Raw genomic sequence first — 13,517 nt, forward strand, 5'->3', positions numbered from 1 at the left:
ATATTTTATCCACCAAAACCAATGAAATCATTTTATTTAGTCCCAAAATTATAAGTTCATACTCCGATAATAAATTATCGTATTGCATAAAACCAACCAAAGAAAAAAAAATATTAAATGTCATTGTTGGATCTCTTTTTTTTTACTTTAAACCTTCAACATGAACAATCAAATACAGCAGTCACCAGAAATATCTATAAACGAAAATAGGTCCGTAAACACGTCTCGCTCATACGCATCCAAGCAAGGAGAATTCAAGACATGGTGCGAAGGAAGATTCACTGACGATGCAAGCTATCTCGTCAGTGGCGAAAAACTTCTTATGTTTCTATCCGAAGCCGTAAGAATCCACTCAACAAAACCCTTGCTCAAGTTATTCAATATCCTTTCTCTTTCTTCTAATCCCTAGGTTGTAGACCGTCAGAGTCGTCGTGGTAGAAAGGCAGTCGGATTGGATCGTAAAATCAAGACGTCCACTATGGAACTCTACGTTGCAGCAATCACCGATCTTTACCAAAAACAAGTTCGGCAGGGCATAAACTCTCATTCACACCCTCGGATCCCAGCCATAAAGCAACTCTTGCGTAATATGCGCCGCGAAGACCAACGAAAACGAAGAGAGAATCTAACCGAAAAATCCCATTCACCTACACTATCAAGCCAGTCTTTTGCTGATACACCACAGCCAGACCAGAACCAGTAAGAGAATGACACTATTTGTCCTACCTTGTACGATTAACCCTTGTTATTTTTTTTATATATCAAAAAGGGTAGTGCAGGATGACGAGCCTATTCAGGAGACAAATGAAATGTTGAGAAAGGTAGTGCCTGAATTGAAAGAAGAAATCAGGTCCCTCAAGAACACCCTGTCGTTGACTATCAGTAAAATGGACAGTCTGTTGTCCCACTTCTCGGCCATAACATCCGGTGCAGCAACTCTTAATCTCCAGATGTCCTGGCCTAACCAGACAGGCTTTAATTCGACAAACTCATCAGTCGCTCCTGCACAAGCACAAACCCCTCTATTCGCATTCAACCAACAAACCCAATCTCATCTCGAACCGCGAGACACACAAAAAACAGTCTCGTTAGGGGCACACAGAATACAGTCGCGGCACCAATCGCGACCAGAATCCGATCTCGAGTTAGGCTCAGAGTCAGAAGCAGACATCTACACATACTGGCCGACCCAAATACCATTATCGGGATATCCCGGAGAAGATCCCCACGTATACCGAATGAACCGTGATATATCAACAGTAACAGATCTCTGGAGAGAATGGAGCGAAGGCTTAGAAAACGGACCATCAGTAGCATGCCTGGAAGACAAATGCGGAACTTTATGGCGCAAAACAACTTCAGAATCAAAATTCTTTGGAAAACGAAAGATCATTATCGATAGCATCATTGATTATTCTGAGGCTCATGGTATATCGGGATCAAATGCAGCAGAAATAGCAGAAGAACGTAGACGTATTAAAGACAAATCATTAGATTGGCTGTCAAGGAATAGAGAAAGTATATTTTAAGCTTTATTATCTCATTTTTATATGCCTATATGATTATATCATCATTATCATTATCATTATCATTAACATATACATATAACAATAGTAACAATGATAATAGTAATAATACATTTTACTTTATATATATATATATATATATATATATATTATGTACATTTATGAATTATATTGTATTGTCCAACCATTTGATTGAATATTACTGGCGTGATATGAATAGATTATTATGATTAGTAGTATGGTTGATGTGATGTCCGTGCCGGACACTTGGATTGTTCGGCAAGATCCAAAGTAGTGTTGGGGAGGGATCGAAAGATTCTATAATACAGAATAATTTAAAATAACTGCAGAGTCCAAAGCTGATATACCTACTTTCTAGCATTCAAAATAAAAGACAAACAAAGCAAAAACCTTTTTTATTATTGTTTTACTACTCCTAGCTTTGTTTCAAAAACATATGTTGTCATGATCATCTATAATTGTTTCAATAAAAGTGATAAATTGCTTGGTTACTCTATTCTGTTTTGTTGTTGTGGTACTCATCCTCGCAGCTTCAACATCTACATTTAGAAATATAGTATGTACTTTCTCTCTCTCTCTTTATGGCGAACTTATATTTTCATTACATAATATCATAATATATTACTTGCCTCTAATAGTTACGATATTATATATAAATTTCACAGCAACATGGATATTGTTAAATCTTATTCTTGTAGCTTATTAATTAAAGGACACATATTTTCAAAGTACCTTTATATATATACTCAAAAGAGTATTCTGGTATTATTTTCTAGGATAATTAATAAATACAGTGTGCCCGCCATTTTACAAAGAGTCACACTCTATGTTACTTTTAGTTTCTTTGAGAGTATTATATACCCCCAATACAAATCAGTTACAAAATCGGGCTTTAAGATCCAAAGAACCCTCTCTCTCTCTCAATTCGTCTATTTTTTTTGAGTAACAATGGTTTTAATCTGGTTGGTGATAAAGAAAGCATCATAGAACTTTTGTTTAAAGTGAGCTTCCCAGATGGAACTTAATGTTCATCCCAAAACAGCGTATACGCTTATACCAGGATTTTCAAAACCTTGAGAATCAATGGAAAAGAGGAAAGAAGCTGATCAAACTAGAAAAGTGTATATAGCTTCCCAAAAAACCACCAATTGTGATTTGGTATAAAATTGGCTCCTTGAGAGGACATGCTCAGAGTAGGTGATTCAGCGTCCAAAATTACCAAAAAGAGTACATTGTGAGGCCCTTGATAGGTTTTATCTTACAACTAAATAGTCTCTATCTAATAATTGAAACCTTGCTGTGCGTCAAGAGCCTCCAGCTTGTATATGTTTGGTGAAAAATATTTGACCCGTTAGAACATTGCTCGTATACTTTGTGACCCTTGTGTCAAAGGAGGCAGTATTCGAGAAATAGCATATCGCAAGTGTTCACATATCACTTGGGCAAAGAGTTAATGTGTCTAGAGTATGACTGTTATTCTAAAGGAATGAGAACGTCGGAAATAACGAAGAATTGGACGTAAAGATGTCAATACCGAATCAATGTCTTGCCCTTCTTTTTTTTTAGCAGTAAAACTAGGACTATAAAAAATCACTCACATAGATAGACTTGACAGTAATTTAGAATTTTAGACAGATTGAATACGAGGAACCTGGCTCGTCTTTGTTTGCATTCACGACATAGACATATACTTTCGATAGTATAGTCATATATGAAAGCATCACATACGCGTAATTTTCCACATGAAATAATAAAAATTGGCAAAGGTTAAGAAGGAACCAAAAGGGCTAGGAAAGGCAGATTGTATGCCGCGACAGAATAAATAAGCTACCAAACCAAGAGAGAGAGAGAGAGAGAGAGAGAGAGAGAGAGAGAGAGAGTGTGTGTGTGTGCGTGCGTGCGTGGGGAATATATATTCATATCACAAATAATGATAGGCAATATACTGTATTTATTACTACGAGAGGACTGTAGTTCCGGAAAAACTACAGAGACAAATGGTTTACTCATATCACGATACTGTCAAAGGATATAGGAAAGCCTTTTCTTCCTACAGATGAGAGTGGAGCAATATAATTTAGCAAGGGATAGATCCATCAAGACTATATCAAGGTCTGTGATATATGTGTATTGTATACTACCGGCCCAGATTTTCCTTGTGAGCGGGCGTATGAGAAAAAACGAGTAAAATGGTATCGGTTGCGAGCCAAGGATTCTGTTACCTCTGAATGTAATCTACCCCAATTCTGGTAATATTGGCGGGGATAATGTGTATTATGTGCCATTATATAATATGCCCTACCTTATCCTACTTTATCCTACCTTATTCTGCTCAGAAGAAATAAGTTTATTACCAATACTCAGAATAGAACCGATAAATTCCGTTGTGTTAAAAGTTGTGAGCAAGAGGGCAAAATGTGGTAACAATGACTTTAAAAGCGAAGGATAGCTGTACCTTAGAGCGAGTCAGAGAATAGCCAAAGTACGGTATCGGCTACGAACTACAATTATCGGCTCAGGCCAGCATACTATTAGTCTGTGAATGAGTACACCATTCTGACTGCCCACGCCTAGATGGCCAGACCGTGAGACAGACAGTGCTTTATATTGATTTATCTAACCACTCAAAAAGTAACCTTAAACATGAACTTGATGGATATGACTGTAACACATAATTTAGGGCTTGATTTGATACTTATAGACCATAAATGCTATTATAGTTTCAAGTAAATTTATTCAAAAAGACTACAGCCGTAACTGTGTAGGAGAAGTGTCTTCCTTTTTAACCTGTCTCATAAACAATTGAAAAACAATTCTCTATGATAGTACTTAATAGACCAGCATAAGAAGTACAGATAAAAGAAAACGCCTTGATGTACAAGCGCTTAATTTGATCCTTGTCTTTTTTTATATATATTATTATTATGTGCAATATTATAATATACTTACATACTGATGTCAAACCCAGATCTATATTGTTAATGGTTACCTTTAGTAAAATTAACCGAGAGTGAAAGAGAAAGATAGAGAGAGGTGATAAAGTAATAAGTATTTCAAAAAAATAAGGCTTACGAAGGCGAAGCTTAATTACACTATAAATGATACAAGTATATGTATTTAAGCAAATATTCACACACACACACCAAGAAAAATCAAAGAAAAAACAGAAAATAAAATAAACGCCCAAGATTTTAGATTTTGATTTTGATTTTTTTTTACTATAGAAGCATTATAAGTAATTTTATCATTCACAGTATTATTCGCTATAAATATTAGCAAAAAAATAATTGTCACAAATGAGACCAAGTATAGCTTTATAGATGTGCAAACTCGTAGTGTGAGTACTGGATAGCAAGATACATTGGTGTATAGCTACATGGTTTATATGGAACATTTAACAACTGGAAACGAATAGGGTTGAGTTGAACTACCTTTTCAGTAAGCCGTATTTTTTTTAATAATTATTATAATTATTATACTTATACGGTTGCTGTAGATAAAACCAACAACAACGAAGACGAGTAACGATAAAATCATCATTAATTATTAATAGCTTTAAAAGTATATAAGTATCTCAAGAAATAAAAATAAAAATAAAAAGATTTATTTGGGCCTCTCTTTCTTCGTTACTACACCAGAATGGGGCACTATTCACTTGCGGGCAAGTTATTAATGTAAAAGTATATCATTATTCCCACATAGCTAACATAATTGAATCATCTCTGTATTGTCTTTAATAAGAAGCCTCAAACAGACAGATCACTAATAATCAAAACTTTAGCACGAATTTTTCTCCCGAATGTTATATTTTGTATTTACAAAGTGACAATGACTTATATCCAACTAGTTTGAGAACACAGCTCTGACAAAATCCACAGACCTTATACATAAGCACGGTAAATGATATAGTACAGCCACCAAGAAACAACTGGGAGAAAACACAGAAGCTAGAACATTGTCCTTGTATTGGCTGTTATCAATATATCAAAGACCCCCCAAACCCGGAATTGTCGACATTAAATCCTCCAACAGTACCTTACCAATCTTGTTCACTTGATTCCAGCAACTACTCTGATAATTCTACTCATTATAATGAGCCACCCAGAGACTATGCGCAATGTATAAAACACTACCGTTTTTCTCAACCTCCATCAGAAGCAGAAGGTAATGAAATCTCAAATGATCACGAGGAAATTAAAACGCCTATAAAAGAGTTTCTTAACCAGCTTCCATATAACCATCCACCTGGAGCTATGGATACAGATGCACTCCTTGCTTACATTCAGACATAACCTCAAAACCAAACCTATGATTTCTATAAAGAGTCAACCTCAAACCCAAAGTTAAATGAAAATAGCAACTGCCCCGTCTATCAAGTCAACCAAACTGGAGCACAGAGTTATTCTACACAGCTCAATCCATTAAAAACCCATGATTTTTCCGAGTATAAATGTCCTCCTTCTTGGATGGCGAATCCAGAAAAGGATCTTACTATAGCTCTGACCGGCCATAGTTCAATATATACACTTGAAACCATGCCTCAAAACACCCAGAACCAGCAATACCACCAACAACCTCCAACCAACGAGTCAGTATCTAGCTCTCAACCATGCAAAAGCAACGATTTTTTCCCTGAGGCTTACCCAAAGTTCCAAAAGGAAATCCCTTCAACAAGTAAACACATAAAAGGAGAAAATAAAGTACATAAACAGCCTAACATTCAAGACGCTTGTGCTTGCGTGCCTATTAATGGTAAAGAAGACAAAGGCAAAGGAAAATTCAAATTCAAATGCAAATGCAACGCCGACGAAGGCAAAAGCGGATACGAGATCAGCCCAGGCTCTAAAACAGAAGTCCTAGATATCAAAGTCCTTTCATCTTCACTTCCACCTCCACCTTCTCAATTACTTGGAAAACCAAACAAGGGCCCGTTTCCTTGCTTACATATGTTATGTACTAAGATTTTTAAGCGTAACCATGACCTTACTAGACACTCGCGTGTACACACCAAAGAGAGACCCCATCATTGTCCTGAATGCAAAAAGTCATTTTCCAGATCTGATACGTTAAATACACATAAAAATACTTGTAAAGTATATACACGGCAAGGATCCCTATATTAAACCAAGCCCACATATAATTAGCTATATTATATTTATCTGTATTTATATACTTTCTCGTTTATATACCTTTCAACAAGATAAGACACCAGCACATCCCCAGAAATTCACCTCTTTTTTTTTAGCATACCATAGCCTTCAATTTGTTTTGTTTTTGTAATCCTTCGGGACTTTTTTCTTTTTTCTTTTATCTTTTCTTTTTGTACCCGAGATGCTATATGATCTATAGATCGCCAGCACCATATAATAAAATGTGATTTTTCACCTGAAGATACCATATTTCTTTGCTTGAGCGTGAGGTACAACCCTTTCGAGGGTTATGCATATCATCAAAGGAATATGGCAGCTGCTGGTATTATCATCTGTAGAGCCACAGTTCTCCAATATCTTCAGGCTAAAAGCTTTGGTTCCTACACCCCTGTTTCGAAGCCAAACTTAACCCGAGAACAGAAGAAGAATCGGCTGCGTTGGGCCAGAGCTAGAGCCAGCTTTGGGACTGAGGTCTAGAGTATGGTGGTGTGGTCAGATTAGCCGAGGTTTATGCTGAAGGCCCAATGATTATGATCCAGCCGTAATTCGTAAGCGAAGAGAGAGAAACATCAGGAGCATCATACACTAACAACAGAGAAGTATGGAAAAGGACCAATGATGTTGTGGGGGGTGTTTCTAGGCTGGTGGGTTTGGACCATTATCGTTTCTCGAAGGCTTTATAGACCAAGAAACATATGTCAATTATTTGCCTAAGGGCTTCAATCCCCGGTTTAAGAAATTGAATGATGAGCAGGACATTATGTTTGTATTTCAAGAAGATAGTGCTAGTTGCCATACTGGGACTTATATCACCTGGTAGAAAAACCGCTGGGAAATTAAACGCTTTGACTACTGGTCATCGCAAAGCCCGGGTTTGAGCCCGATCGAGCACGTCTGGCATGCCCTAAAAGCCAATGTTCAAGAGAGAAAGGTTTCTATAAACAATTTTGAAGAGCTCAAGGCTTGCATTCTTCAGGAGGGGGAGAGACGTGATCCTGAGCTTCTTCGTACTCTTGTAGCGAGTATTCCAGATAGAGTCCGGGCAGTGATAGAAGCTCCTGGTGACCACACCACATATTAGACCCTATCTTATTTTTTATTTCTATAATATATATACTTATATCTATAACAAAACAAAGTTTCACTTTATTCAGTCGAGTTCTTTAGAAGATATAGCATAAAGAAGTTGATATGTAGTTTATTCGGGACTAGAAATCAGGGAATCTGACTGTGATTTATTCGACACAAGTGTATTTATTTATATATATAATTCAACATGTTCCCACAGGATTACTTGGCATGAACCTGCCAAATTAATGTAGGTTTTTTTCTTAAAAACTCACAAAGTATCTTCTACGTAACTCAATTTTGTTTTGTGGCCTGTATATTTTACTAGGAAAAAAAAAGAGTCGGTAATATCGTATACAGTCTCTCATTTTTACCTTAAAAGAAAAAGTGTTTATCAGCTATAATGTTACTGAATTGTACTTCATTTTTTTTAGTGTATGTACCACCTCAATATCAATACTTTCAAAAGGATACCGACAATAGTGTACAGCCTAGAAATATTCTATTGCATTGTATTACATATTAAGAGGAACATTGAGTGGCAGATATACTTTAGTAAGTAGCATGTTTTTCAAATGTCAAATACTTGTTGTTTTAGTAGCACATATAAAAAAACATGTCAATTGTCAGCAAGGAGACAATCTAATGGCAAGAAACTATAAATAATGTAAAGTAATCTATTCAGGAGAAGGAGGAGGTGACAGATGTAGGGGATTAAGGAACCATATATAACAATCCAGAGATATAAGTAGTCGGTAAATAGAGTTCAACTCTATGGCATAGTCTAATATTTGACGTATTTATCTATACTTTGAATTACCTATGTTCTTGATTCCAGATCTTTGCTTATTTCTTGTCTTGCAGATATTAATTGAAAGCACAAATGTCTAGTAAATTCTAAAACAAGAACGCGTATAAAAGTATTATATTCAATTATATCTTGGAGCAGTAAATGAGGATGTCGGGTTCAAGAAAATTTTGTTATCAAAAGAAGCTTTTTATAAAAGTTAACCTCTTTGTTTGTTTGTTTGTTTGCTTGCTTGTTTGCTTGTTTGTTTGTGGAAAGCATTGCATTAAGCTTGGAAGATCTTGTGATACTCAAAAGTGGAGAATTGAGAGAATAACGACAGCATTTGTTTCAAGGATTTTCTAGTATTTGAACCTTTTGTTTTTTTTTAGTAAAACATGTACACTCAATTAAAAGGGAGGATTTAGGCTAGGTTCTTGTCAAATTCAAATCAAGATCTTGCAAAGAGTATCAATAACAGAATATGGGACAAGATGAACCTCGTCAAATATGAAGGTCCAGTGAGGGCTCCAGATAGTAAGGGGTGTGCATCCAAAGAGCGCAAAAGGAGGAGGAATAGACGAATTCAGGGAAAAGCGAAAAGAAAAGGGTAATAAAACGTCGTAGAGCGTGTTCTGACCAGGGATGGTTTTTAAAGCACTACAGCTACACGCTAATTTACATAGCGCTTTTGAGAGGACAAGCGAAAAAGACGTACCCTTGGGAATCAGCCAAGAGAGAGCCAATGGAACAGAGCTGGGATATTAAGACCTTGGTCAGATGTTTCATCCTTTCCAAAAGAGCAATAACCAGATTATATTTCTACTTGAATTTTTTTTTGTTTACTAAAAAAAAAGGGATCTTTCGAAATATTGATCACTTTGTCGTTTAATAAATGAGTGACCAATCTTGCTGTTCATGTTATTTAAAGCTTTAGGTTATTGGCAGTAATATGGGAAATGAGTGTTTTCTTGTTTTTAGAGATTATAGTTCATTTCTAAAGATGTAGCTTTAATTTAATAACAACAGAAAAGGAAAGGAGAGGAAACCCAAAAAAAAACCAAGAAATAATAACAATTAGATAATACATTGAAATAAAAGCTTTATTTACTGTTTTTTGAGCAATTTTGTTTTCAAAGATATACTTTCTATATTTCTGAATGTTTCCAAGGAAAATCTTTTATTGGAAGTGTCCAAGAACTTGATATATTTGGAAAAATTGACCTACATAATTACTATACTCAATCCTTCTTTTCGTTTTATTTTCTGGAAACTCTGCCATGTATGGTTGATATTTTAACCTATATTTGTGAATATAATGTATATATATGTATGAGTTAATGATCTGAAGTGCATAATGGATACACGCCATAGTGTAAAAAATCTACCTTTAAAAAGAATACAGTGCACCCCTATGCAACACATCGATCGGTGATATGAGAGAAAATGGCAGAATCTTAAAAGACCGAGATCCATTATGGGTACAAGAGTCTATTGTACAGTGTCGCACGAGAAAAGAAAAAGATATATACTTTTGTATCTTAATACTTTGTATCATTCTTTATAGCTACCCTGGGTATCAATTTTTTGGAGCCTTTTGGATTATCTAAAATTCGAGCATCGTGTGGCAAACTTTATACCATATCTGTAATTCTAGTAATATGTATATATTTCTTTAATAAAATAATCTATATACCTATAAGTATAGTCGTAGCTGTATTATAGTAATATGGGTCTTGCTAGCATAATAATATTGTAAATATCGGTTAAACTATTGTATAATCTTATAAGGAAGTCTTGACTATGGCCAAATAGCAAAAGAAGTTTATGTGTAAAAATATAACTGGTGTACAAAGATACTTGTATATCATGAGATTAAGGCTCATCATCAGATACAGATCCGTTGGACGTTCATGCAAAATTAAAATAAATCTTCTTAGTGTACATTTTGTCAACGTGTGTGGGACAATCTAAGAAGAGTATAAATATTGAAATAAAATATGTGGTTGCATATTATCACTTCTTTCGTTTGTCTTATGTCTATCCAGCAAAACTTTCCTACAATTAATTACCGGCACATTAGTCCCATTGTGGCTGCTTCTGCAGTGGCTGCTTCTGTGTGTTATTTCTTATTTTCAAAGAATACTAGCCATAAAGGCTTGAATAATATCCCATCACCAAAAAGAAACTATCCAATATTTGGTACGAACGCTTTTAAATGATATTGTTCTCTTAAATATGCGAGATATAGGCCATATGTTTTCACTTGGTAAAGTACCTGCTGAACAAATAGATGAATGGCATAAGGAGCTAGGTAATGTATCATAGTTAGTCGTACAAGTCAACCGTGTTTCATGTTCTGATTGTAAAGCTACTCAAATATGTACTTAGGCCCAATAATCCAACTTCAAGTTGGATCTCAAGTATGGGTAGTCGTTAGCAACCCCCATCTGGCTCATGAATTATTTACCCTTCGCGGGAGTGTCACATCTGCACGCCCTTCTCATTTTTATTTTATGGATATTTACAGCCGAGGTGGAAAGTAAGGAGTCTAAGAGCAACTATATCCAAGTCACTCTAAAGTTTTACATCTTTATATCAATAAGGGGCGTTGTTTTTGTATCAGCTACAAAGAGCTGGAAAATGGCGCGAGCTACAGGTAGAGACTTTGGCAGATAAAAAGAAATGAATTTCTTTTCGTTAACATGAATATCCTAGCTATGGGGCTTTTAAGTTTTGCGTCTGTGAAACGACTTTCTGGTGTATTTCAGAAAGAGGCAGATATAATGGTGGATTATATGCTTAAAAGCACGAAGAAAGATGGAAGTGTCGACTCGCTCAAGAACCTTCAGCTTGTCGCCTTTAATGTAATAATGAGCACATGCTTTGGCAAGAGGTACAATTCGATCGAAGATCCCGAAGTGGTGTCCATGTTTGCTTTCATCAACCAGCACAATATCTATGCGAGAATAGAGGATGATCCCGGATCATTCTTTCCTTATCTTTCTTGGATATTGAATCTATCAAACAAAAAGAGAAAGATGGATCAGTTTGTGCGAGCGAATAGAGATAAACTCTTTTACGAACTAATCAAAGAAGCGCGCAATGGAACCTCTGACTGCTTTGTAAAAAGCTTGTATGAAACTGACGCAAAGCACAGTTTGAATGATCTTGATATCATGATAATGATGAGTAAGTTTATTAAAATATTATTTTGCTTCGATTTGACAGTCGGTTTGCTTATGCCTTTTTTATAATCTAGGTGATATTGTTATTGCCGGCTCAGAAACTACTGCAGTAGCTATGTCATGGTTGATTGCAGTCACATTAAACTATCCAGAAATACAAACCAAGATTCAGGCTGAGATAGATGCATTTACTTCAGAATATGGAAGACTTCCAGAGTTTTCAGAAGCTCATAAGCTACCATATTTGTGTTCAACCCAAAAAGAAAGTTTGCGATACCGCAGCATAACTACATTTGGTCTCCCTCATGAAGCAAGTGAAGACAGTAAGTATCCAGACATGTTTTCATTTTACATTTGCCACAAGTCATGAATCAGCTCATGAATGGAATTTTAGTTGACTTTAAGGGATATCATATACCTAAGGGTGCAATGCTTATCGTTAGTATGAAGACTTTGCACATGAATTCCGACAAATACAAGGATCCCGAAAAGTTCATTCCAGAGAGATTTATGGATAAATACACCACAATATCATCTGCTGCTAATGGTCCTATATTAGAACGAGATCAATACAACTTTGGATGGGGAAGGTATAGGCTAGAATAGAGATTTTTTTAAGCTATTGCTACGAACTATAAACTGATTTGCTTATTTGACAGACGAATCTGTCCAGGAATTCATCTGGTAAGTACACGGCAATAATCTTAAAACTTAATACCTCTAACCATATTATTATTGTTAGGCTGAAATGGAAATGTTTGAAGTATTCATACGTTTATTTTCGAGCTGTGATATTTCCCCAGCTTTGGATACCAATGGTAATCCAATAAAGGTCGATCTTGAAGGGTTTAGAGACTATGGGCTTGTGGATGCGCCTTTGCCATACGGATTCCGCATCACTGAGCGAGGTAAGAAATGGGGCTATTCTTGATTTGAAGTATATAAAGTATTAATAAGTATATGTCTTGCTCTTAGTAAAAAATATATAGTTAACTGTGGAGTAGGCACTTAATATAAATTAAGAGTGGATTATACGTGACATTTGTATAGCTGCTGATTTGCTTTTCCAAGTTACTTGATTTTATACCAAATTGTACCTTTTAATAATAAAAACAAATATCTACGTGAAATGGTGAGTTCTATTAATATTCATCTTTACAACTGTATTTTATTCAAACTCTTCAAATATCCATTAAACAACTTAAAATTGTACTCTATGGATTTTTTTAGTGTATTTCGAAGCGCTATTTCCAAAGTTTATTTCTGATGTTCATTTTTACTCCCAATAAAACATGAGAAAATATCATAATTACTTTAGTTTGTCTTTTATAAAGTATAGCTGTGTATAATAATACTGTTGGAGCTTAATGACCTCATTATCCTTCTATACTAGTGTTCCGAATTAAAATTCTATGCTCAATGAAATATTAAGGGATTTAATATCTGCTGGTTTGTACCCGTGGTATACACATAGACCATATTAACAGTGTAGAATATTACGGGTAAACTATATTAAAAGTCCCGAATATATTGAGTATCAGTGTTGGCTTCTGTGACCGACTGTAGAAAAAGAAGTATTTTTAAAAGACTTTGCTAAATTTTACTTTTCTGCATATTTAATTATAAGTCCAATATTGGATACAAATGGTATAGTGTTGTATATAGTGAGATACAACCAAGAAATATGGATATATTTCAAGTTTCAATATCTCCTCGTTGGTGTAAAGATTAAATAAATAAACTTTAATTTTATTATACTAAAGATTTGTTCAAGAAA

At 35.3% G+C, this 13,517-nt stretch overlaps 4 protein-coding genes across 4 annotated transcripts; all 4 read left to right on the top strand.

The window, feature by feature from the left end:
• Window positions 1-160: 160 nt before the first annotated feature.
• Window positions 161-1,529, top strand: PHYBLDRAFT_175081 (hypothetical protein; the record flags this gene model as incomplete). The annotated part of the gene is made up of 3 exons (XM_018437404.1): window positions 161-340; window positions 410-699; window positions 770-1,529. The coding sequence occupies 3 exons, from the start codon at window positions 161-163 to the stop codon at window positions 1,527-1,529; spliced, it is 1,230 nt and encodes a 409-aa protein (XP_018284572.1).
• A 4,946-nt stretch (window positions 1,530-6,475) lies between these two features.
• PHYBLDRAFT_104212 (C2H2-type zinc finger transcription factor) lies at window positions 6,476-6,625 on the top strand (the record flags this gene model as incomplete). The annotated part of the gene is made up of 1 exon (XM_018427827.1): window positions 6,476-6,625. A coding segment is annotated over one exon (150 nt), but the record flags the coding sequence as incomplete, so codon positions are not given.
• Window positions 6,626-9,046: 2,421 nt separating this feature from the next.
• On the top strand, window positions 9,047-10,203 carry PHYBLDRAFT_67415 (hypothetical protein; the record flags this gene model as incomplete). Its single annotated transcript, XM_018441793.1, has 4 exons — window positions 9,047-9,089; window positions 9,239-9,327; window positions 9,654-9,872; window positions 10,120-10,203. The coding sequence occupies 4 exons, from the start codon at window positions 9,047-9,049 to the stop codon at window positions 10,201-10,203; spliced, it is 435 nt and encodes a 144-aa protein (XP_018284574.1).
• A 382-nt stretch (window positions 10,204-10,585) lies between these two features.
• PHYBLDRAFT_183833 (CYP5206 protein) lies at window positions 10,586-12,819 on the top strand (the record flags this gene model as incomplete). Its single annotated transcript, XM_018438844.1, has 10 exons — window positions 10,586-10,754; window positions 10,804-10,866; window positions 10,944-11,094; window positions 11,159-11,211; window positions 11,271-11,744; window positions 11,815-12,063; window positions 12,135-12,330; window positions 12,400-12,424; window positions 12,483-12,648; window positions 12,791-12,819. The coding sequence occupies 10 exons, from the start codon at window positions 10,589-10,591 to the stop codon at window positions 12,817-12,819; spliced, it is 1,572 nt and encodes a 523-aa protein (XP_018284575.1).
• Between the last annotated feature and the right edge of the window lie 698 nt (window positions 12,820-13,517).

This window comes from Phycomyces blakesleeanus, assembly GCF_001638985.1.
Source record: "Phycomyces blakesleeanus NRRL 1555(-) unplaced genomic scaffold PHYBLscaffold_35, whole genome shotgun sequence".
Classification (NCBI taxonomy): domain Eukaryota; kingdom Fungi; phylum Mucoromycota; class Mucoromycetes; order Mucorales; family Phycomycetaceae; genus Phycomyces; species Phycomyces blakesleeanus.